Genomic DNA, 26,029 nt, shown 5'->3' with positions numbered 1-26,029 from the left:
AAAAAAAAAAATCAGATGTTACTTTCAAAAGCAATCTGACAGCAGCGAGTAACGTCGGAGTAGACTGAGGTGACTACATGTATCACACTTCTGACAATATGGATCCATTAGGAGGATGTCAGTTTTTATAAATGGAGAAGAAAAGGGCTTTGAATATCCAGCACACAATATTAAATGTATGGGCTAGGCCAGTCACTTAGAATGATAAGAATAATGCGGTGGGCAAATAAGGAAGGAATTAGGCCACAGAGACAGTAGAGGAGTGTGTGGGACAGGGGCTGGGGGAAAGAAGAGAGAGAGGAAATGGGAAGGTCCAAACCCAAGAGAATGTTAAGCTGTGCTGGTATGCTGGAGGAATTCAAATTTCTGGTCGGACGTAGCAATGTACATATTTTATCTTCTGTCCAATATTAACTGAGAAAAAGATTAGGAAAAAGACACTGGAAGAGGCGTTTTAAAAGTGGTCAAAGGAGTTGGTTTGAACAGGATGTAGAGGCCAAGAAGAGAATATGAGAAACAGGGAGGAAGGAAGTCAGGAGACAAGGGAGATGAATAAAAACAAGGGTGGAGAGGATGGTTGAAAGTAAAGAGAGGGTGGGAGAGGAGGAAGGTGCCTGAGACCTGTTCATCAGCAAATTTCAGACAAAACTGTGTTTGGTGGAGGCTCCACACTGAGGGTTTGTTTACCACTGAGTTCCTTGTGGAAAACCCTGGCCAGATTGGTTTTGAACCCCTGTCCTCTAAACTCAAACATGTTGGCTGACTGTAAATGAGGTGGTCAAATGAGGGGGAAATAGCTGAACAGACTGCTGGTGGAGCTGAGACTGAGTGGTCTCGTGGTATGACGAGAACATGCTTATCTGAAAATTAATGTATTTTCCAGTACAATGTGTATATTGAGGCTATTTGTGTTATTAAACCGTTTAAAGGAATAGTTCAACATTCTGGGAAAAACACTTATTTGTAATTCAGATAAGACTGATACTGATCTCATCTACACATCTGTTGCACATCTACACTGCTGTTTCCAGCAGCCAGTTAGCTTAGCTTAGCATAAAGGCAGGGAAAACAGCTACAGTATACTGGCTCAGTACCAATGATATATACACATAGGTGTGTTGTGCTTCTTCCAAATGGCATTCAGTAGAAACCTGTGATCTGGCATTTTGTCAGAGGGGTTTCTCTATTTTTCTTATAGAGTTTAAATGTACAGTATTGCATCTCTGTTGGTGACACTGCACTGTATAAAAATACATATACAAATGTCTGTGAATCATAAATGCTCCTTACAGCTTACCTCACATCTGTAAAATTATCTAACAACACATTATAATTGTACAGGAGGTTACAAATGTCTTGGCTTGACACAGTGATTTCCTGTCATCTCTGCTGCTTGATACTTGTTGCCACAGTGACAAGACTGCACCCAGTCAATCCACAGGCTGGAAGATAAGCCCCTGTAAAACCACAGCATGTTGCTTTTTCACTTTTGCACAGATTATTCAAACAAGCTGTAAGATGTTAAATAATTAGTTTCAAAGATGCTGGCTGATGGATTTCCTTACCTTTGGATATGTTTTCCATCTTTCTGTCATTATGCTATGCTAACTGGTTGCTGGCAGTTTCATATTCAGCAAACAGCATGAGAGTGGTATCAATCTACTCATCCAACTCTCAGCATAAACACAATCCCCAAAATGTCAGAAGGCTGCTCCACATAGGTTTTCACATGATGACAAGAGAGAGGACACAGGTTGTTATTTTGACCATGTGTCACATTTAATATTGCCATATACTTCCACTCACCAGTTCACTGTGCAGCCTAAAGGCCGCTGGCCACCAAACAACATTCTGGGGGATTAATGTAATTATGTGATTATAAAATCCAGCTGTTGAATTATGGTCTATGGGAAGTGATCAAAGCACAAGTGCAGTGCAAACAGCATTGTCTGTGTCTTTATAACCATAACTACAGGGTTGTGCATGACACACACAGGACCACAGAGCAATTAGAGAGGCAGTTAAGGGCAGAGCCTGACTCAGAAAAACAGGAAAACAGTGGCACAGGCAGGATTTTGATTGCGAGTGGCCTCATTAAGAGTGGAAACACCACAAGTCTATAACATGCACCAATATGTCCCCCATTTTCTGTTTGAACGTAACAGTATGAGGCTCAGTCAACTCATGTGCACCCTGGCCTTAAAGAGTCCTATGTTTCTTAAACAGAGCATCTGACAGATTGTCAGCTTAGTGATAAAATCTAAGTTCTAGATTCACAGACATTACGGTACTCAAGTAATCAAAATGTACTGTTGGTTTTTTTGTATGAAATATGTGGAAATATAATTAATGAGAGCCAGGTTGCACGTTACTTATGTAATGTTGCACCTAATATGTTAGTACATGAATGCTTCTTGTGTCTCTGGGGCGTGGGCCTTCCGTGACAAATAATGAATGAACAGATCAAATAAGGGACAATATGATAATGTGGATCTAAAACTAGAGGAGCTACGTTGGTCTTCATGTCAAACATTATCTGTCAAAGTGTGTTCATGACAACAGGGAATTATTCTTGGGAAAAGAAATCACTTTACCCCATAAAAGAGTTTGACGTATAAGTCCATGTGTCTACTTAGCACGGACCAGCCTATATCCAGTCCGCCTGAAATGGGGACCACACATATTTGCATGTAGGCAAAGCGCCTGAAAGGACACTACTCCTTATTTAACCATTTCCCTCATAAGTGTGTGTATGATCCCCTGCACATACAAGACCTCCCTTTTAAATCCTTTTTATATCCAATATCAGAAAGTACAATATTAAACTGGATTAATTACCTTAATTAATCTGTTCTGTCTGCACAGACACAACCTTTAACCCTGAGGTTTTTAACAGGCCACAGACTTTCACATCCAAACATATGTTTCCAGTTACTATTGCTCATTAGAGCTCCACTCAGGTTGGAGCTGGGTGTAACAGAGTTTGCTGAGGTGTGTGAATCATAACAGCGAAGGTTGTTCTGCTCTAACAGGTGCAACAAATATAACAGGATTGCCAAAGGCATGTCAAACAAGCACAGCATAGCACATCCTTGGGAAACGTTATCATCAGGGAAAAAATAAGTGCATGTTTATTGGATATCATGGCTTTAAAGAATTTTCAAGAGTCATTCCTTGTTTTTATTTGTTGGAAATAGTGAATGAAAATAGAAGTGAATGAACAGATTGAATGAATGAAAAAAGTAGCAATTTCATACCTACTGCCATCTGCTGTCAAAATTGGGCAGTTCAACCTATGGGGATTAAGTAAGATATGAGCATTAAGCCGATGCTATGAGGACTCCTTAAAACCTCTGCTGGCCCAGATTCACTGATTCATCTGCTTTTCTCACATCAAATTTCTGTTTTTCTGAAACTGGCTTTATGTTTTCATTGCTTGGGTTATAATAAAGATAATACCAAGAACTGAAAAATCAAGCATTATTTCAAAACTTTTAATATATTTATCATTTTCATTCAGTTAAAATCCAGTTTGAAAAAAGACTTGAGTGGTAACATTTCTGTTTTCCAAAAACAACTTTTTGTGGCAGGTTACAAAATATGGGCCTTGCTAATACACCCGGTAAGGAAATATTTCATTTGTTTTATGTGTAAATATATCTATGCAAAAAAAATGTATATTTCTTTGTTTGCCAAAAAGTCACTGACAGATGAAAAAACATACAATATGTTATCTGATATAAACACCAAGTGAACCATAAACAGTGTCATGAAGTATTAACTTGACAGCCCTAGTGAAATTAGTTGATATTAGGATAAATCAGTAAGATTTCAGTTGTTAGTGTGAACACTACTTTAGACACAGTTAATCATGACATAATATTAAATAGTCTGAGGGAACTCATTTAACTGTCCGGAACAGCTTGTAACTTGCAGGAAGCAAGGACGGATTTTATGGTTACTGCTTTTTAATCTATACATCTGTCTGTACACATAAGGAGACATGGCATCACTTTTCACAGCTGATGAGCCACAGCTTTATGTGGCCAGTGAAGCAGTCCAAGAGCAGAGAGAAGTGATAGCACCAGTACGATTAAAGCTTCATTTTTTAGACTGGCTTGTGCTTAAAATTCTTTACACCCATTCTTTTTTTTTAAACAATCATAATCATGTCAATTCATTTATTATTTATTTGTTTGTTCTTTCTTATTACAGTTTCACATTTATAATGTTTAATTACCAGCTTGTCATCTATAAACTAATTTGCATAAAGTGTTGTACAAATAAAGTTTGATTGACTGATTGCTACAACATGATAAAGCAAAGTTGATTATGTTTTTCAAAAGATAATGAGGGCCAATGTTTAACCCTAATGTTCGCAATGAAAAAAATTCAGGTTAAACATCCCATTGAGAGCCAGTGAGAAACGCTGATGGAAACCCTGGGTAGTTAAATAAAGCACAAAGCATATATTTGATAGGATTAGGTCCTTTTAGATCATATGTATTACATATTTATGCTTAAAACAACTATTAAGGAGAGATGAAAATGTTTTTTTCAAGCCCACATTCTCGAGCTTTTGCCTAAAATGATCTTTGCCAAACTGAAGGGACTTATTAAAAAAAAAAAAAAAGAGAGAGAGAGAGAAAGAACACAACAACATGGTTACTTACTTGGACGTCCTTGGCTGTTGCCTCACTGTGACTGAAACAGATTACAATGATTTAAAGGAATTTAACATTGCATAACACTGCATACAAAGATGCTTTAGTTGCAGTGTTTCATTTTTAACATTGCAATTTTTGTAAAAGAGACAATAAAGTTGTGAATTGAATTGTCACAGATATATGACAATAAACCAACTTTGGGGGATTAATAAAGTTTATCTTATAATCTCACCTCATCTCAAAGGTATATCTGTTAGTCAGCCGGCTTCAGTCCTGCACTATAGAACTTCAAAACATGAGTGACAAAGTGTTACACAAATTTATCTAACCAGTTGGACAATATTTATTTTAAGTTAATGTGGGAAAAGTCAGATGGCTGATGCTAATCAAAACTACGCAGACACCAGGATTCATTCTTCTTAATGTTATCATCTTCAAGTCACCAGTCTGGATCCCAATCCCATGATCATGTTAGTGAAGTAATGAGTTTGAACTAATATGTTCAAAAGGTTTCTTTTGCAGACCAGTGAAAAGAGATGTAGTCATCTTATACTCAAATGTCCACTGGGATTAGACGGAAGGCTGGTGACATATCGTACATTATCTCTGCTGAGTCCCTACAATCCACAATCACGTACCATTTTGCCCCAATAGATGTGTGGTCACAGGAGGGATGATGCCATCTGGTGGAGCCCAAACACCATAGCTCTAGCGGCGGTAACGTCATCCACACTGACCCCTGGTGAACGACCAGCAGACTGAAAATGGTTGTAAGACAAATACATGGACCAAGAGCGTGAAGGGTAGGACATTATCCTCGTAGCAGAAAGTGACAGAATTAACAAGACTTCTTATGTAAGGACTGTATTTAAGGTCACAAAATATAAATAAAAAGTAATATTAATATGCATTTCATATAATAAAGCTCATCACATTAAATATTTTTCCTTATTGCATTTTGCCCTGGTTACTTTTTAACTTGACAAGGTGCATCTGAAATCTGTTTTATTTCGTCTATGTACACTAAAGCAAGTACACACATCAGGACTGACACCAGGGGGTTCTGGGTAAGGACTTGTTAGACAAAGGGGTTTCACCAGGATAACGTGTTTGAGACCTTTTACAGTCCTGAAGAAGTAGCTAACCCGAGCTAATGTACTTAGAGTGTGAAAACCAAATGGAGAATTCTGCCCTAACAAAGGTTAATGATGTTACTGCGCTGAACCTGAAGCATATGCAACAGTGAAAAGTACCATCACCAGTGAGGCTGTGGTCATAAACCAGGAAATATACTAACCCATTTCTACCCTGAACTCTAGTGAAATTCGCTGAACTCGCCCCGCTCCCGGCGTGTGTCGCGGCCGTCACGTGACGCGACGCAGCCGGCATGCGTTGTTTTTTCAAACCGTGCGCCTTTAAAATTAGACAACCAGATACAGGAAAATCAGCTGTTTTCTTTCCTGTTCTCGTTGACCTCTGCGGCTATGAGCAAACCGCACACAACGGAAACTGGCAGTCACACGATAATGAAAGCAGAACTGTCTAACTGGGAACTGGCCTTGGTTTTGTGAGGACTAATCAGTGTAGTTGGAAGTTATAGGCAATAATTCCTTATTAGCAGAGAGCCAACCCTAGGTGTGTTTTAGACATTTCACTAAACACTATATTTCAACTTCCTCCCCACAATCAGAAAGGGGAGTGAGTGTGAAACAAATAGCTTTACCTGTAAATACTTGGTGTGTGTGACCACACTGCTACCGATCAGGAGTGTTTTTGCAGAAATGACGTTTAGTCTTTTGGTCATGTCAGTAATCTTACCCTTGAAAAATCAATTCTCTTGACAGTTAATGACATAAACAGTAAGCAATGTACAACCACAGACAAAACGTTTTAATGAGTTCTGCCGCAGTTATTTTATTGTCTCACATACATAAAAACATGTGCACTGTAGCCAAAAAATGCTCGTATTTACAAAAAATAAACTGATGTACACAAAAATTATAATACAACAGAAGAGAGGGAAAAATCCTTCAATAAGCCTTACAACAACATGGCAAGTACAAACAAAACTTAACACCTTGTAAAGATTTTGTGCAGGAATTCATTTTCTTACAAGGCTTTAAAATGTTTTATATTACAAAACCTAGATGCACATCAAATATGCAAGCTCTGGCCCACATTCTCTGGGTGCAGGGAGATAAAAAAACAACACAGGTTTCTAAAGATTTGACAATGAAACCTGGTTTTACTCACCACAATTAGTAGCCTTCAGTGCATTAGTTTTACCTAATAAATACTAATGTGTGTTGTTTCAAATTCAGGTGGTTTGGTTCAAATTGACTAATAAAAATAAAATTTAAACGTTTGTAGTGTTTGTTTCCATCCAGTCAGATGAACTGACATGTTTTTCTCAAATACTAGTATCTCAGAACAAAACACTGACAAAACTAGTGACTATATCCCCCTGAAAACAGGCTTAACAGTGCATCTAACTGGAACCATTGGTTTTGGGAACAAAGTTAACCAAAGGTCAAACTTTCACTGACCACCAGAGCAAAAAATTCAGTTTTAGCACCCAAGTTTTTCCAAAGATTTGCATAAATCATGAAGAAACATCAGGTTTGAGAAGCTACTCATACGCCAGAGAACAGGTTTCCAAAGACAGAGCACATGGGGCCACAAATTATGTAAAAGTAATGATCATTTCCATCCTATTACTGAGGGAATATTCTTTTGGACAAAGAACGGTCCTTTTAGGGAGAACTGGTAGTGTATAAAAGCATCATCTAGTTTCAACCATTTAATTATTTTGGGTAACACCAGGACATACAGGCAATATTTTAAAGAAATACAGAGGGGCAGTGCTGCTTTAAATAGTGAAATAGCTAAAGCTTTGGTATATACATAGAATAAATATATTAAATCTGAAATAAAGAAAAAAAGCACACAAAACAACTGCCCATCTATACAGCTTCAGAATATTGTCCTTGCACATGCCTAAAAGTATATGAGTAATGTCTTGAGCTGCAAAACCAAAACTTGTGTAATTTTCTTGAGTTTCAAATTAAAAAAAGTGTCTGCTGTCCAAATATGGCTTTTTGGGATGTCTAATGTCCAATGTTAACAGTCACACATAAGTTTTAAATGATGCTAAAGCTATTAATCTTATCATGTTTTGTGAAATAGTTCTTATCGTTGCTAGCTTGATGATGTATCTTCCAAAAGTGCAATGTCATGAAAATAAAAGGACCTGTGTAGTTTTCATGTCAACAAAACAAAAATGATGTGTACATTCATGTTGTGTGTGACCTTGAGCTCTAAAAAAGGTGCTTTCCTTCATCACACAACATTTGCAATGACAATTTCAAAAGATCTTAAATCTTGCATTGTTTACATCCATGTTCACTAGCAAGTATTCCTCTTCTACTGTGTCTTTACTTGCTCTGTATGTCATTACTGACGCTTGTAGATCAGTGGAAGAGTGGGAAATCAAGGGCAGAACTGTGTACCTTGTCACTCACATGTGAGATAAAAAAAAAAAAAAGGGGACCTATTCATAAAGAACACCTTCAGAGCCTTGGCGGAGGTGAAAGAAAAACTGTAGTACTTTTAAACTCGTGTCAAATGACAGTAAACTGTTCACCAATCTAGTTCAATAAGCTAACTAATAAGTAGTATGTTGACAAATAAAACCTTCAAATACCTAACAAGGCCCCAAGGCTCAGCTTGTCTCATCAAAGAAGTGTTAAAAGTCATATGGTAAACAAGTCCCACATTCAGGGAATATCTGGAGTGTTGTCAAGGATCTGCAATGATTTATTACCATCTGAACAATGTAGACTGCTGCTTTACAAATATAGCATTTGGTTAACACTTTCGATTTTGTAGACACTGTTGATCACTTACACCAATTTTGAAAGCAAAAAAAAAAAAAAAAAAAAAGGTAAAAAGAAAAAAACATCTGAGACAGATCTGTTGCCAATAGCAGCTGGTAGAATTGTCTTTTAAGAAAAATAATGTGTTAAAAAAAAAAAAAAAAAAAAAAAAAAAATTCCCTTGTCCTCCAGGCTGGAAGAGCTGGTAAAATAAATTATATTCGACGCATATACTTATATTCTTGCATCGTGTATGGATTGTGTTTGTCCGTTTGCTAATTCTCATAGCTAAGCCAGTTATTTATCCTAGCAGCAACCCAGACAAGGCATTCAGGTCTCTCATGTATGGGTTGTCGCTGAGGATGCGGTCAATCCGTTGCTTCTGATCTGGGAAGATGTCGTACAGCTTCCTCTTCAGCTCTGATGTCTCCCCTGGAGACCGCTGGGGAGGTGGCGAGGGTGAAGGGGAAGGGGAACGACGGGGTGGGTGCCATTCAGGGGGACCAGAGTGGGGCCAGTGTGTGGTGGCGTGGGGCACCAGGGAGGAAGAGGGCCGTGGTTTGAATACAGGGGCTCTAGGAGCAGAGTGGACAGCCTGAATGTAAGCAGGTTGCTGCTGCTGCTGGGAGGACTGCCAGAAGTCCGGACGTCTCAGAGGGGGAGGAGTAACGGGGGCTCTCCTAAAGTGGCCAACCAGAAATGAATATTCATCAAGAATATTGCTAATAGAAACTAGTTTTTCTTGGCTGACTGTTTTACCTTTACCTTCTACACTCAACAACAGTTACAAATTAGCATACATTTTTATACGTGTGTTTACATGTCAATATAGTCATACAAGGCATTCCTATCAAGTCTGGACTTTAACCTTACAGACATGCAAACACACCTGTTGTCTTTACGCAGGAAGACGTCGAGGTGAGGTCCATGTTTCCCCAGAGGATCATCCGGGATCATGAAATGGTCCTCCACAAAAGTAAACTGAAGCAACCTGTAAGTAAAAAGAAAAAAAGGGACAAATTCAATTTTATAATTTTTTCTCACAACTTCTCTTCATCAGTGTACAGAATAATAAAAATCCCCAGAGGTCCTATTGATGTGGCAAACTGAGAATGAACACAAACCAGATCAGACTCAACAGACCAATTTAGTCATAAAGATCTGGTACAACTTGTATTAAAAAAAATGTATATGCATATCTATACTATATTTTTCTATCTATATACACATATACGTCTGTTTATCTATTCATCTGTTGTTATTAAATGAGATAAGATAAACTTATCTATAAACTTAATCCCCAAAGGGAAATCACATATTACATTTTAATAATTAAATTAAACTGAAAATAAATCTACAAACTTTTTGTAAATACTTAAAAATGTGACACTAATATTTTCTATTCGTTTGGAATAATAAGTGTTTTTCGTCAAACACAAAGCTATATTTTTATTATCATCAGGTATACAGTTTAGAAAATAATCACTTCTTCTGGTCTGCTGGGACTTTTCTTTGAGTTTTCTCTTCAGATTTTGTTCACTGTTCCTACAGGAATGTTGATAAGTACTGTAAAGCCTACAGTATAAAAACAAACTGTAAAAACATTATCTTGCTTGTAGACTGCCTCGGTGGACTTTCCACTATTCGGTTTTGTGATAGAACATATCACTGAGTGACTGAGATGTTTGAAACACAACTACACACATACACACACACAAAATTACCTTTCTTGTATGATTTTGCGCCATGTGTCTGAGGTCTCAACAAAATCTCTCAAGTTGTCATTAGTTACAATGATGCCATCTGTTTTTTCTGCAAGGTGGAGCAGGAACCTTAAAAAAAGGAGAGAGACAGAGAGAGTATTACACATACAGGCTTTTCCCTGTGTTCAAAGGTTAGCAGCTCATTCCCAGCTCAGGCGTTGCAGCCCATAGAGCGGAATCCACCAACAGAGGAAAACCTTCAGGGTGAATTTACTTTTTGCTTCCTCTTATGCAAACTGACCTAATAAACTTGGCAAGAGCCATTGCTTTGAAAAATTACTAGCTGGCTCAAAATCATAAAAACATTTTACATAATAATACACTACCTATGTATTACATTTGTTGGTGAGCTTCCTCATCTCTGTTATGGAAATATAGCATGACAGGCAAACAATAAGGGACACAGCATTAGATATTTATGAGGGAGAAAAAAAGTCCATTTTGAAAGCAAAATGAGATAGTGGTTAAAAACCAGGCTCTTAGGAAGCACACGTTTCCCCACTGCTCTGCAACGGTCTCCCTTGTTATCACTGCCTCTAGGTGAAGTTTTTAAAACTACTGTACTCTCTCCCACAGAATATGTCTGGTCTTAGATGTATGTAACTGTAACTTTATTTATATAGCACTTTAAAAACAACTCAAGTTGACCAAAGTGCTTTACAAAACAAATGTGTGTGTGTGTGTGTGTGTGTACCTGTCATCATGTGACGATATCCTCTGACCACAGACCTCTCTGGAGGGAGTGAAGGAGAGCAGTCTCAGGTCTTCTAGCTGGTTTAGAAAATGCTGCTCTGTAATAAAACAACATTTATATTAATATTTAATGAAAATTAAGTAGCTAAATGACTGACACACACAGAGACACACAAAGTTCATTGAGTCCCAGCACACTCAAACTGGGAGACACTCAACCTTTAAGGTTAGGATTACATGGCTGTTAAAAATTGCCACTTTAGCAGTACTGCGACCTAATCCTCCAGCATGTTAACCGTCAAATGGGTGAACTATCATTACTCTGCATGTTGTATACACAAGAATAGCAGTGGGCTTATGTGTTTTTATGCAACAATGATTGTAAATTATATTTGGCAATAATGTTATTTTGTCTTTTCATTAAAATAGCATTTTCCTTTTCATTATCAGATAACGATATAGTTTTCAAGTTTTCTTGCTACAAGTGTAGTTTGTTTCTCACATTAGGGTTTTTGTATTAGAAAATATTTTACATTATGATTATGTTTTATGATTATTATTTTTTCAGTGTAAGCAGACAAAATTGAAGGGCTCCCAAAATATAGCCTATTCGCACTTTATTCGCACTTTCTGTGGTCTGTCATGTGACCAGAACTTTAAAGATCACTCCTTTCAGAGTCTCTATGCTCAAACATGCAGATAGTTATTAAATCTTGTATTTTACAATTTAAAATTGTAAAATTTCTGTACATAATAACTTGTAAATATGGTCGATTGAACAATAGCCAATTTCATGTATTTTGTTACTACAATTTCCATATTTATTTATGTAGTAGGACAGTCTTACTTTAGCTGTGTATGTAGACACTGGATTTGGAATTAAATTGTGAAGTTTAAATTTTGACTTGGACTCTTGATTTGATTCTGTGTATAACCCATTTCACATACTCACAAACAGGCTTCAGGCACAAAGTCAGCCTGTGACAAACTTACTTCATTTTAGATAGAATGTATTTGAGTCCAGAGTCATAGCAGCCTGTACCTATCACATCAGTATGGTAATAGTTATAGGCTGTCCTATATGCACGTGTAGCATGTGTACCTGTTGTGAGTCGGTCTCTCTTCTGACGCCACTGAGGAACAAATACTGTGATCTCCCTGTGGCCTCGCCTCCAAAACGTCTCCACAGCCAGCGCAATGCCTCGACAGGAGAAGAACCGATGAAGGCCATGACTGAAGAGAAAAGCAAGAAATGAAGAGGGACATGGTGAGAGGCAGGAATTGAGGAGCATCAGGATAAATTAGAAGTATGTTTGACAGGACTATAGGGTGTTTTGTAGACTTGTCTGAAACACAGCTATTTTTAGTGAAGGCAGAAGTGTGGTTTCACTTCACAGATTTCCACTGGGATGACATGTATTTGATAAAGGTGAAATGTTAAGTCAGACTATCCTTACAAACTACATCTCTACAGCTGAGGCTTAGTAGTCAACAGAAACCTGCACCAAAACATAAACATACACACATATAATGAACATCACACCTTCAGCTGACCCAGATTGTTGGTGACGTGCACAGCCTATGCACACACGTCAGACAGCTGTAATACAAACCACAAAACAACAGGAACAACAAACAACAAGAGAAATGAGAAACTCCCCGATCAGGAACTGCTGCAGCTACCACAGACCCAAAACACCACTGTCAACCTCATGCAGTAATTCTTAAAAAAATGTTTTTATCAGTGAATTTCAGTGATTAGGTCGGTGTTTGACTCCGGGTATATGTGTTCAAGGAAATTCTGTCTTATTGCCATGTCTCAGGACACCTACCACTGATCGTCACCTCTGAATAAACAGATATCTGTTCTTCTGTCCGTAGTAATCATTCAACCTATTTTTATGTTCTACTTGTGAACAAGATTATTTTTGGGGGAAATGTCTGACAGGCCAACTAGATATGCCTACTGATGAATGACAGAATTCAAAATCTTGGAGAAATATTTTATCATGCTTCTGTTTTTCACTTTCATCTCTCTTTCCTTATCATGTGTTTCTCAGTTATGTCTGTGTTACAGTGTACACTTTACTTCCTGGTAACTAGACTGATCAGCAATCTGACCTCATCTACCACATGTAGTAGTAATGCAAAGATCCACACCAAACAGCTTTCTGTATGTGTCTGCTTGTTGCACAGTGGTAGGACAAAACATTTAGCAGGTGACAAAGGCATAGCCAAGAAAACAAGAGAGCCCTGGCACAAGTTAGTCTGTTTAGATTCTGACAAGGTAGAAAAACCTTCCACACATTAATCTTGATGCTGAGGACCACAACAGAGTGAGCAAACAAGCTGAGAAATATGAAAGTCAATGGAAAATTTCCATCATGAAGTCTGATACTGCTGGGGCTAAAATATATGACCTGAATTTACCTTCTGATGGTGGAAAGACCTGTTTCACATCCACTCACTATCCCAGTAGTTTGTCCAAGTAATCCAACACACCTAATTCATTACAAACTTATTTTCTGTGACATGGCATTACATTCACATGCACACACCTCATATACATGACACGAAACTGGTCAAGATTGTTTTCACTTCGTGATGAGAGCTGCAATGCAAACCTAAGGGAAGTTCCACCAAGTGTTGAAAGAGAAAGTGATGAGTGACACCACAGCAGGAAGACATTATGCAACCTGTAAAGTCGCCATGGAAACCTGGAAGTAATTGTGGCCTTCTGTTGGATCAACTGAATGTAAAGACCTATGAAAAAAATAACAAGCTTTTCTTAATTTGACCCCTATAGAGAAAAGGATGTGTCTCACTTTCCATTACCTAATAAATACAACAATGATGACATCTTTTCATTGTTCATCCTGTATGATGCATGCTGAACCAGAAGTAGCCTATGGTCTTCTGGTAAGAAAGGAGCGAGGACGAAAAGGTCGGAGGAAGGAGAGTGGGAATACCACTGAACGTGAAATGACGTGGTTACCAAAGTTAAAAGTCAAGGTAAGGTTACCCTGGATCAAGACTGTGACGATATATCAGCAAAGAGTAAAGGCAAAACAGGAAAATAAACAAGCCGCAGTTTATCTTTCCTTGTGTGTTACTCATCATGTGAACAATGATGTACAATTCTTAAATAAACTGAAAATTTAGAAATTACAAACAGAGAATTTCACTAGAAAAGGCGTCCCTTCTCAAAAACACCCTCATAGTACACTCCCACACCCCAATATCATATTGTTACAACGGCTTTCACTCTGCCAGGCACACAAACTCACACACACACAAGAGGATGAGTAACAGCATATATGAAAGTGTGGGCTACGTTCTGGTGCACCTACACGATAAGGGTTATATCTGTGGCCTACACAATGCTGCTACACAATGATGGTTTGTTTAATTTGAGACTATGGCAACGTGTGCATGTGTGACCTTAAATGATGATGGCAGTGTTGATGGGAAGGGTGATGGCTTCATAATGAAAAGGAAAAACGTGGTGCATGTGTGACAGGTGTGGGAAGTGATACCATTTAAAACACATAACACAATCACAGGAGCTGTAACCCTTTCTACACTCATACCAGTAATAAAAAAAAATCTGAATTCGAAGAAATAGACGTGCCATGATTTTGACACTCATTTGACACAAATTTCTAACTTCTTATCTAGCATTTTATCTTTGTTATGTTAGCAGAAAATGATGAGTGATTTGTCTAAAAAATACATGATAAATAATCACAGTCACAAATAGGACACTGGAAATAGTTCAAGCTTTGCTAGTAAGTGCTAGTAAAACCCCATGTCTTATGGCCTGTCACTGCATTTCTATGGTTACAGGTCGAGGGGCAGGCCTGTCCTTCACATGTTGTCACATCGGAAATTCAGATTTTTCCTCTGTGTCTGTTTCCTGTTGATTTTCAGACAGCTGAACAAATACTGAATTCCATAAGTAACGTGACATTTCAGTCCTGACCCTACTAAAACTTTTTAAACCTCGTTTACTTTTCATGTGAGAAACATGCATTCTTTAATGACGGAAGTTTAAAATGACCAGCAATGACAACAATATCCTCTCAGCTGAACAGATATATGCATAGACATTTGCAGCAGACATTTGGCAAATAATAATTTAAAAAATCCCCTGAACAAAAGTCACAATGCTTTCAAAGTGTCGCCTTATCAAGATGTGAAATAACCAAACACAGAGATGAAATTTTTTTAAACTCAGAACAACAAAGCACTTTGCTCTCTGAGGTGATGAATTTAGCAAGCCTCCTTAAACAGAGACAGAATAGTACAGAATCAACTTAGACATATAAATAGTGTCCTTGCATCAGTTGCTGAATCTGATGAGTTTCTGAAAGACTGGTTTATTTTTTTCTACTGCTGAAATGCTTCCCACTGGTGTACAACTTCCATGACATACCATTAGATACATATGTTTAAATTATTTTCCTAAACAAAAAAAAAAACAAAAACAAAAAACAAGACAAACAAACAAACAAAAAAAGACAGCTTGTATTTGCATATTTGTGTGTGTGTGTGTGTGTGTGTGTGTGCAGACTCAGACTTACGCCATAGCCACATTGCTGCCATCTATTATGATGTGTCTGAGTTCTGGACATCCTGGCTCATTTGGCAGTTTCAGAGTGTAGGCAGTCCTCAGTGATTGATGGAAACGGGCCAAGCCAGTAACCGGGGGTGCTGGGGGGTCATTTGAAGGAGGAGTCCTGGCTGCAGCACCATGAAACCCCATATGCCCAATGGTTTGATAGGGAGAGGCACTGGGCCGTGTGATGGGCTGAGCTGACTGGAGAAAAATTTTAAAAAATGTTTTGTAAAATAACAGAAAGACAAGGAAGTGATTCATGACATCAGTCAGAGGAAAACCCATCCAGAACCTTAAAATGTGTGGGCATGCAATCTTATTTCCTGCTCTATAATGCAACATTTATGTGGTAACAGTGCGTGACATGGTAAAGACAATAACATGTTAATACTATAAGCCTTTGACATAAAGTATACATCTAGAAATGGTATGTGCATGAGCTCTGAATATATATAGTAAACTTTGAGTGTGCTGATGAATGTTTAGTTTAAGATTAAAAAAAAAAAAAAAAAGAGTACTTCAATCTTACAAAAACAATTCTCCAAATTTAAATGAGACAGCCATGAGTCAGTACAGTGGAAAGAAGCAATGGAAACATGCAAATACACCCAGCATTTTAAGGTAATACCTACACTGGGGGTTGAGGCCAGTGAGGTGGTGGTGGCACTTAGCCACTGAGGTGAACTGCGCAGTGCTGTCACACTCTCAACTTTCACCGATCCTCCCAAAGTCTGAGTCCCACTCCTTGATAAGTAGTCCCTCTGTGAGACACTGCCCCCTCCCCGCGCCAAGTAGTCTGTTCTGGATCCTGACTGAGTGTCTAGGTGTGTCAGCATCCGGGACATCCTGCTGTCGGCTGTTTTGCTATCTGTGGGGATGATGTCATCATCATCGTCAATGGTAATAACGTCGTTGTTCCCTGCTCCTCCTTGAGCACTGGAGCTTCTTTTAATGGCGATGGCCTGAAATGAAATATAGATTTTTTAAATTTATTTTTATTTTGGGTACAATGCAGCAGGTCTTACACAATTATATTGTCTAAATTAATGTTATAAATAATATTTAAAAACAATATCACTTGAAAATTAGTTTTAATCATACTTTATATATACATATACATACATATACACACGCATACATACATAATATTAAATGAATAATATTGTCATGCCTTAAATGAGATGTCTAGTTTAGCAGAAATAAGGTGACAGTATGTGACATAAAAAACCCCATAAAACATTAAAGCAATTTAATGAAGATAGTTTGAAATGAAAAGTTCGAGCACATGATAGAAAATAAAATGAGAAGAAACCTTTAAAGAAAAAAATTCCATGTTTCAGGTGACACTCATTGGGTGACAAACTGGGTACTTCTTGCCGTATTATCTAAAATGTATCATGCAAAGAAGCAACTATATATTCAAACAAAAAGAAGAAAAAATAATGTCAAACTCTGCCACTAAATAATCTTTTTAAGGAGGCGTGTACCTGCTGAGTGCTGGTTTCGCTGCCACTACACTGTCTCCGGTGCCCAAGACCATTACTTCGACCTCCATGCTGGTTGGGCTTAATGTTCTCTTTAGACCGGCCTGGATCCACCAACACTTTGCTTGGCTCACGCTCCTTCGCTCTGAATCGAGAGACCGTAGAAGAAGAAGTGGAAGAAGATGATGATGAAGATGAAGAGGGAGGGTCTGAGGAGCGCACAGAGTTCAACAGTCTCTCTTTTTCCCCTGCTTTGGAGCCCTCTTCACAATTCTTGGTTTCTTGAACAATCTTCTCCAGGATGAGGAAGGTATCTTCTGTCTGTCCTGTCTCCTTGACAACACGCTCCACCACCTCCTGCTGGTAACCCATGGTCCTGAAGAAAATCAGTTTAAACACATTTCATGTTGCAGAGTGTCATCAAAGTATGGATTCACATTTTTTGAAGTTTGGCTTAAATCAATGCTGCAACAACACATGTTCCCAGTATGCAGAGATTCAGTTTTTGGTGGGTGTTATGTTAATGTCAGATCAAGTAAAGCATGTCCCATTTTTGCTTGAAAAATAATTTAACCTGTTAGGCTCTGGGTCATTTTTAAGACTATTGCTCAAAAATGTCATAACCAAAATCTTTATATCTTTAAAATCTTTATATAAAAACAACCTATGATCAGAAAACAGCAAAGGTCAAACAAAATTCATAAGCATCGCTTCATAATTTGACATTTATTTCTGCAATTCCTTGGCAGGTCTTTCAGTGAGTTTTAGTGGTAGAGAAATAGGACATGTGTTGTTGGTATCTGCCTAACAATATAATTGCTTGTTGTTTGAATTATGTTTAGTTTTCCTAAAATTGGTTTTGATCAGCAATAGTTAGTAGGCCAACTAATTGACATCACTCTAGATTACAAAAAAACTGAAAATTAGAATTTAAGTCAAGACTTCCATGTTTTATTTGACCACTGACTACATAGTGTTAACACCCCTAATATAATAAGGGCCACTGATCCCACTTGAGACATTTCACACCAGTATGAACTTTACCTGAAGAAATTGACCAAGCAGCGGAGGTTTGTTTCTGGGCTAACGGCCTCCCCTTCATCTGAGACACCATCACTGGAGTCCAGCATGATTGGACCAACTGTGTTTGTCTTTGCAGAGGAGGAGAGACATGCTGAAGAAGAGGGGGTTTTGGATCTGCAGCTGCTGCTGCTACTCCCTCGGCCTTCCCTGTCTCTTTGCCGCTCCCTCTCTCTCGCTCTCTCTGGTGACTCGTCCTTCCTCTCCAGAGAGTACTGTCTCTTTGTGTCGCGAGTTTCACTCTCAGATGAGCGCCGTTTGTGCGAGGGTCGAGTGCCATTGAGCAGGATGGCTTCGGGACCTAATCCTATCCCACCACCTGCTTTACCAGCTCCACCAACTGATGCTGCTCTGGGTCCTTTCTCATCAAAGCTGGTATACAGGATACAGTTGGAGAGCTCTGTCACAGGAGTGCTACTCTGTGAGCGTTCCTCATCCACCTCCACCATGCTGGGCTGTAGGGTCTGGGTAAGCAGAGCATGGGAGAGGAAACAAAATGACAATAACTCTGGTTAGGAAAGTACAGCAAAAATTCCACTCAAACTTGAACACTTGCCATGGTTACTGTTCATATTGTACTTCCCTGCGTGCCCTACATAGTTCTCCTTACCAAAACCAAAGTTTGTCACAAACAGAGACACATGATTCATTTCAAATGAAGGATTTTCAAACTTTAAAAATCAAGTAAAAACCCACTGTCAAAGCATTTTCATGTATGACAATAAGACCTACAAGATAAGTCCCGATTTGTCAAATTTGTCATTTATTTCACTTTGTAATTACACATGTTTTAAGGCCAGTGGGAATACTTTCTCCAACCTTGAACAGAATTATGTTTAAATACCCTGTAATGTAGACCCTGAGATTTGACTCAAACACAGATAAACTACTGACATCTCAGAACTCATTCTGTTCTATTGGTCGGTTTATTGGGCCAAACTAATAAAACAAAAATGATTTCATCAAACTCTAAGTTAATTTATTTCTGGATGAATCCCTGAAACTTCATTGCAGTTTTTAACCTGCAAACAAGGGCTTTTTACTTTTTAGCTCAGCTGTGCCATACACCTTGCAGGGATTTAACACTGTTACATTTGGAAGTCAAGCAATGGTCTCATAGCTGGAATCTTATCTTTTAAATACTCAGTGAATTGTTGTAATCTACCTACAGCAGATGAATTTTTACTGAGTTTTTAAAAAATTTGCTTCAGTTTCTGCTGGACACAGTGATTATAAATCACTTTAAAAAACTGATAGCACTAACCAGGGAGGACATGTTTGTACTAGTGGGACTGTGAGCCAGTCCCAGTAACTCTTCCTTCAGGGCACTTGGTAGTAGTAAAAGCTCCATGGTGTACTTATCATCCCTCTCCTCCACAAAGGACTTGAATGCTCGTTTCACTGCCAGCTCTCTGTCACTCGGTAGACTTCTCTTCTCCTGGATACACACACACACACACACACATAAATTGGAGTATGCTGTACCATAAAGTATCATATGTGAGAATCCATCCATTTATCCATTAACTATACTGCTACTATCCTGTACAAGGTACCAGCTGACACTGAGTGAGGGATGGGATACATCGGTAGTCTATCACAGGATTAACACAGAGACAGAGAAACATTCACACCCTGGTTGGCTGTGGGCTCAAACACAGAACCTCCTGAACACTTCAACTTCCTAAGCACTTCAACTATATATGTATATGTATGTATATGTATACTATATATGTTTTTTTTTTTTTTTTTTTAAAGAGGCTATCAGTAATAATTGCTTCCATCATCTCAAATAACAAACTGATTAATGTCTGAAAACTGTAGATTTAAAGAAATAAATAAATAAATAAAAATAAAAATAAAATCAATCATCTACAACCCAAAGATCAGGCCACATTTAATGGCATACAAAATGAATAAAACTAGTTCCTCATATTTTATGAGCTGGATCCAGGACATTTTGGAATGCTGAAAAATTATCATCAAGATGTTGCTCATTAGTTTGTTATCAATTGAATACACAATTACTTGAGTTACTGATTCAGTTCTGCTTTAAAAGTTTTTTAGTGGGAGTAACCTTCAGTAGCCACTGCATATACAGCCAAAACCCATATTACGTATGTACAAAATGTTGAAAAAAGTTGCACTATGTATAGATTATTATGTCCCCTACCTGAAATAGTGCTACAAACTGCTGAACTCTGCTCTGAGCCATCACTACGGGTTCAGCCTGGCCCAACAGCCGCAGGTGGCCGGGCTCAGGCACCAGAACCTCAGCACTTGTATCCCGTATGAGCCTGTCCAGGAAGAGACCCCGGGCCCCAGCAAAGATACAATGCATGTCCACTGGGTATCGCTCTTCTTTGTGGAGTTCTGGATCACACAGCCCACGAACATATTCCTGCAACACAAAGAAAAAATAAACAACATGTCACTGAACAACATCATTAACAAAAGAATTACTACGTATGACAACACTGTCAGCTTGCAGTTTGACGAAATCTGGAAATTTTTAATAAAGAGGAGCACTGAAAATGGGGCTTTAACAAAAGCACAAGTTTAGTGAATAAAATGAGCTGGTAAAAATTTTAGTCGTACTATATGACAAGTTCTGCGACAGAGTATGAAGCACACTGAGCAAAATTAAATATATATCTTTATTTAATGTGATAAAATAGCTGGCTATAGCACATTAGAGCTGACACGTGCTGAAATGAAACACTTGTCGTTGTTTCAGGGAATGTCCTGACTATGGGAAATATTTGGATGAATCAGCTGCAGGTGGGTGTGGTAACTTCCTTACAGATATGATGTCACATTTGGTTTGCGTTAATGTGTAAAAAAAACAAAAAAAAACCTCAATACTAAGAATGTATAATGAGTCAACAATGATGCAGTGGGAGTGAAAAAGAGACGTCAGATGTGAAAGAACCTGATTGCAAATAATTGGGTGTGGTTTTTAAAATGAAAGCAACCAATAAAATGAGTTGGTATTTCCAGTAGGTCCGGCCCTTTACAATAACCAAATTAGCTGAGAAAACCCATCATGCTGCCGGAATGAGGGGTTTCTAATAACCAGAAACACAACTAAAACAAATGAAACCAATAAAAACTACCTGGCTGGACAGCCCACTAGTTGTACATGTGGAACTATGCTTGATTTTTTTATAATTCAGATGAACCAATACTAATAAAAAATAATTACACCTTTACACTAATAATTACACCTTATTTTTGCCCAATTTTCCTAACTTGCCAGGACATTTGGTTATATAATCCTATCAACAACACCACATTTAAGAACAGTACATGAAAACAGGCAAACAATTCCATCCACATTACACATGAACAAAATGCTATACTAAGTCAAGAAAAAACAGGGAATTAGGATTAACTGTCCACTGGCAAGACTGTTTAGCACCGTTGCCGTGGGTTCGCAACCCAGCCTTTCTGTGTGGAGTTTGCATGTTCTCCCTGTGCTTGTGTGGGTTTTCTCCAGGTACTCTGGTTTCCTCCCACAGTCCAAAAACATGTATGTCAGGTTGATTGGTGACTCTAAATTGCCCATAGGAGTGAGTGTGAGTGTGTGAGGTTGTTTGTCTCTATGTGGCCCTGTGATGGACTGGTGACCTGTCCAGGGTGGACCTCTGCCTTTCACCCAAAGAGAGCTGGGATAGGCTCCAGCAGATCCCTGTGACCCTTAGGAATAAGCAGGTATAGAAAATGGATGGATGGATGTCCATTGGCAGTCAGAAGTAAAACTAAGTAAGTAAAAATAAATCAGTCAAACAGAGATTTTGGTCAGAAAAACAAATTAGCTGAAATTAAGTATAAAAGTGAAGCTTTAAGGAATCAACAGTTACTGTATCCATAACAATGTCTAGACAAATATTGATCTGACAACCAGGCAGCCCATGGGAAAGTATCTTAAAGTACATAAACTGCTGTTAGATGTTGGCTCCTGATGCCTACTTCAAAAAGTGTCAAGTAAATCATTCCTTTACAAAAGACATCTCAATCTCTTAATTCAAGTAGCAGGAGGGAAGTAAGATGTTTCCAGTAAGCCAGTGTTTGGTCTGACGATACAGGGCACAGACATCATGAGGTGCTTAAAGACCTAAAAGCTTCTCAAATCACTCAAGGAAACAGACATTTTGAGAAAATTGCTTATTAGCTTTTGTGTCAAAACTGAGATGAAAAGACTGTTATCACCTCCCTTGGCTGGGTGCAGTTTTCAGGTAAACCAATGGAGACTTTAGGAAATCATTCCTCAGGACTAGGAGACAACCAGGCACATAACCCAATGTACTAAGCCAAACAATAAACCAATATTGGCTCTGGTTACATATTACCCTATAGTTGTGAAAGTGGCATTGGATATTCTCATCTAATTTTCAGCAACACAAATGAATAACCACATTTCCAAAAATTGAATCTATTTTTCAAACAAGTAGTCCTTCACCTTAGTTGACAACAAAAAACACACTATAAAGCAAAAGAAAACATTCAGGCACGCTTAGCCACTGGTCACTGATCATCAATAAAATTAAACACAGTCCCTGTATTGCCCCAGCAAGTCAAGCAAACAGTTTTACAACTTGTTGACGCTGTGAAAATCAGCAGCAAACTATGGTGTAAAGTAGAAAGAGAAAATAACATATAGGAGTGTTTCACATGCTACAGCTTTCTCACGGTCAAATTTAATATCCAGACCTCTGAAACGACATTACAAGAAAAGCTGTCAGAGTAATGTTTTCCCAAACTAGAGGAAGCAACAACATCATGTGATTACTCTGCCTGACAGAAATGCATCTTTGACTTCTCTGCATTTCTTATCGAGAATTCAGCAAACTGACAGTGAAATTACCAATTCCACATGATGTTCTCGGTTGACTGGCAGAGCCTGGAACAGCTGGGGGGCAACTTTCACACGTAAGAAGGACTCATGACACAAGATGCAGAAGTGTGAAATATTCTCTTGTATGGGAAATCACACAGGAATAAAAAAAATACATCTGTTTTAGATGAGTAAGTGCAAAATACCTCTAAATGCAATGCAGACACATATGGCTTTTAAAATGCCAGCTGTGTTTTGAGTTGACTTTTGTGCCATTGTGACTCGGTTACAATGACCATTGTTTACCCAGAAGTGATGACACACAGTTTCAGAAATAGCTTAAATCAAACCTGATGAGCTTGAATGCATCTGGTGAGTGATTCTCAAAGGAGACCAGAAACCTCCTAAGGCAGCTTAACATGGTCTTCAGAAAAACAGCAAATACCTTAATGCTATTGATTATCCATGGAAATGAAGTGCATGATATAAGAAAAAAAGGTTTATAAGAGGTAATAGATCACTGTAAAAACTGCAGACCAGTTCATACATATCTAGACGTCAGATTGAGTTTTATGATAAAATTGCAACAACTTAACTTCCTACATGGAGATCCCCTGGAGCAAAAACCCTATTAGATGGTCAGAAAATGTTCATTTAGATGATGGCATTGAGTAAGCGATACTAACACAATACACTGCTCTCAATAACTATGTCATCTCAAAGAGCAATGCTTCAAAAATGTATAGTAGGGACAAAAGGTAATTAAACAAATAAACTGTAAATTATTGATATATTAGGTTTGCTTGTCATACTGACTTTCAGTTACTGTAGTTAAACTACTATGTAAGGTCAACCTTTTCTGTGTTTGGCTGCCTGATATTTAAATAATTATGGGCACCTGTTACATAATATTTTAATCTCAGTCCATTTGAATATTCAAAAAAAAAAAAAAAAGATTATTCTGCCACTCTAAACTTAAGTTTCCCACATCATCCGCCTCTAATCAAATGATATGTTTGTTCATATATTATAGAGTGATTATTTGGTCGCAACACCAAAAAATGTGCTGACATCTGAAAGTGTAACAGCCATGAATTAGGTAAACAAAAATCACCTAAATGACACAGTGACACAACTAAAAACTCCCTGAAACCAGTCGTGGCATTTGTGACTAGACACCACAATGTCAATAATGAGGTTATGTTTTGACGACGATCAAATTGAGGACAAAAGAGAAAACTGTGTACACAGGAGGTGATGGAAGATACACTTACTCCATATCAACTTCAAAAAGCTTACACTGAGGTGTAGCCCTTACAAATGAAAACAAAGATAAAGGAGGAATGTTTAGACTACATCTAATCTCCCAGCTCAGACAATACTCAGATAGGTATGCAGCTGATACACAGACAGGTGATAATCACCAAACACTGATACACCTGTCCATCACCGACACTCAGTGAGGGTGTACGCGGCGCCTATGGGTCTTGAATATGATAATATAAAACCCACTGCTGTGGGCTCCAGGCTCACCTGTAGAAAATGTAAGTGAAACTGAATGAAAGACCCTCACCTTTGCCTTGGACACGTCGTCTCTGTTTCCTCTGAGCTGCAGCCATATCTGCCGAGATGTTCTGCTGCCGTGTGGCTGCCCCGTGTGGTCCAACAGACCGATAATGGTGAACGTTACTTCAAAAACCTGCTCCACTCGAGGCTTAGCACATTTCAGCTCCTCTTGTTTGTCCTCCAGGACTGTAAACTCGTCCACGGTGGGGGGCTCCTGGCGCTGTCTGCCGGCTGACGCAGGGAGCCTGCCGCCCGGCTGCTCCGGCGACGTGAGCTCGGGGCCTCGTCTCATCCCGAGGAGGGGCCGCGTTGTTGACATCCCGCCTCTCCGTCCGACCGCCGCTCCGGACAACGACGCCTCAACACTCAGACCTGTCGACGCAGCTGGGAACCTTTGGCGATTTCATGGCGGCTTTCGGTGTGTACTCCTTAGCAACGCGGCGACATTTGTCTCTCTGACAACATGAACACACGGAGCTAGCTTAACAGCTAGGAAGCCTCGAGTGACGTATGCGGAAAGTCCCAGTGATGGCGTCATCAAAACACGACGGCTAAGCGTGCCCCTCGCGGCGAGTGCGAGATGGTTATCGGCTGAGGTGCCAAGAAAATACGACATTAAGCAAAACAACACGCAGAGTGACCGGTAGAAACGCGACATTAAAACGTAGAGGGAGATGTTGTGAGATGAGACAGTCAGTTTTGCAGTGTCAGTGTTTGGAGGGCGTCTGTGTGCGTATATGAGCAGCTGATGGCTGCTTGGTGGACTGGTCTGATAGCTGGGTCAATGCACGCGCTGAGCTCGTCCAAAGCATCACTATTACAGTGATGTGCAGGCTGCCCTTCTCATTGCTTACTGCACTTCCTGCAGCAGGGCTCAGCTGTTCAGTCCTTTGGATGTCCACACCCTGTTAGCTGAACAACTTAACCAAAGTCAGGCCAGCACTTCAGAACTGTTTACATTGGATTTAATGGGAAAATGTAGACCACAGAGTACATAGGAAGGAGGTCTCAGTAGGGAGTCAGGATCCCCTTTAATGGTTCATCATAATTTTACAGCTCCTCTGGAAAAATGACATTCTGCAGTTACTTTCAGTTTGATTTGGGTTTTTCTTATATGGGAAATTGAGGTTATGTTTAATATGAATTTATCTTAATGAATTAAAGACTGTTATTATGCCTACTCTATTAGGGAAACGAGGCTACAGGCAGGCTACAGAGGTTAATGTCTGATCAAATATTTTGACTATGGACCACATTTGGCCCATAGGGTGCTTTCTATCAATACTGCAGTAGTACACACAGCAAACATAATACATTTGGTAGAACTGCTACATCAGAGCACAGAGAATTTTGAGAAATTGGATAACATTATTACAAAATACTGAAAGTTGACAAACTGGGCATGGGCTGGTTGCACAATGTCACACAGTATAGATCTCATTTAGC

The 26,029-nt window shown here is 38.8% G+C and overlaps 1 protein-coding gene across 1 annotated transcript; it reads right to left on the bottom strand.

Annotated features, from left to right (window-relative positions):
• Nucleotides 1–8,695: 8,695 nt before the first annotated feature.
• Nucleotides 8,696–25,086, bottom strand: n4bp1 (nedd4 binding protein 1). The gene is made up of 12 exons (XM_026311770.2): nt 24,591–25,086; nt 20,354–20,581; nt 19,445–19,618; nt 18,145–18,644; nt 17,104–17,476; nt 16,249–16,578; nt 15,582–15,817; nt 12,101–12,231; nt 11,000–11,096; nt 10,267–10,374; nt 9,432–9,533; nt 8,696–9,222 (listed from the first exon to the last, which is right to left on the bottom strand). Exons 1-12 carry the CDS (start codon nt 24,900–24,902, stop codon nt 8,844–8,846), a joined length of 2,970 nt encoding a protein of 989 aa, XP_026167555.1. The 5' UTR covers nt 24,903–25,086; the 3' UTR covers nt 8,696–8,843.
• Between the last annotated feature and the right edge of the window lie 943 nt (nt 25,087–26,029).

This window comes from Mastacembelus armatus, chromosome 6, assembly GCF_900324485.2.
Source record: "Mastacembelus armatus chromosome 6, fMasArm1.2, whole genome shotgun sequence".
Lineage (NCBI taxonomy): Eukaryota > Metazoa > Chordata > Actinopteri > Synbranchiformes > Mastacembelidae > Mastacembelus > Mastacembelus armatus.
This window is presented reverse-complemented; position numbering and strand designations above follow the sequence as displayed.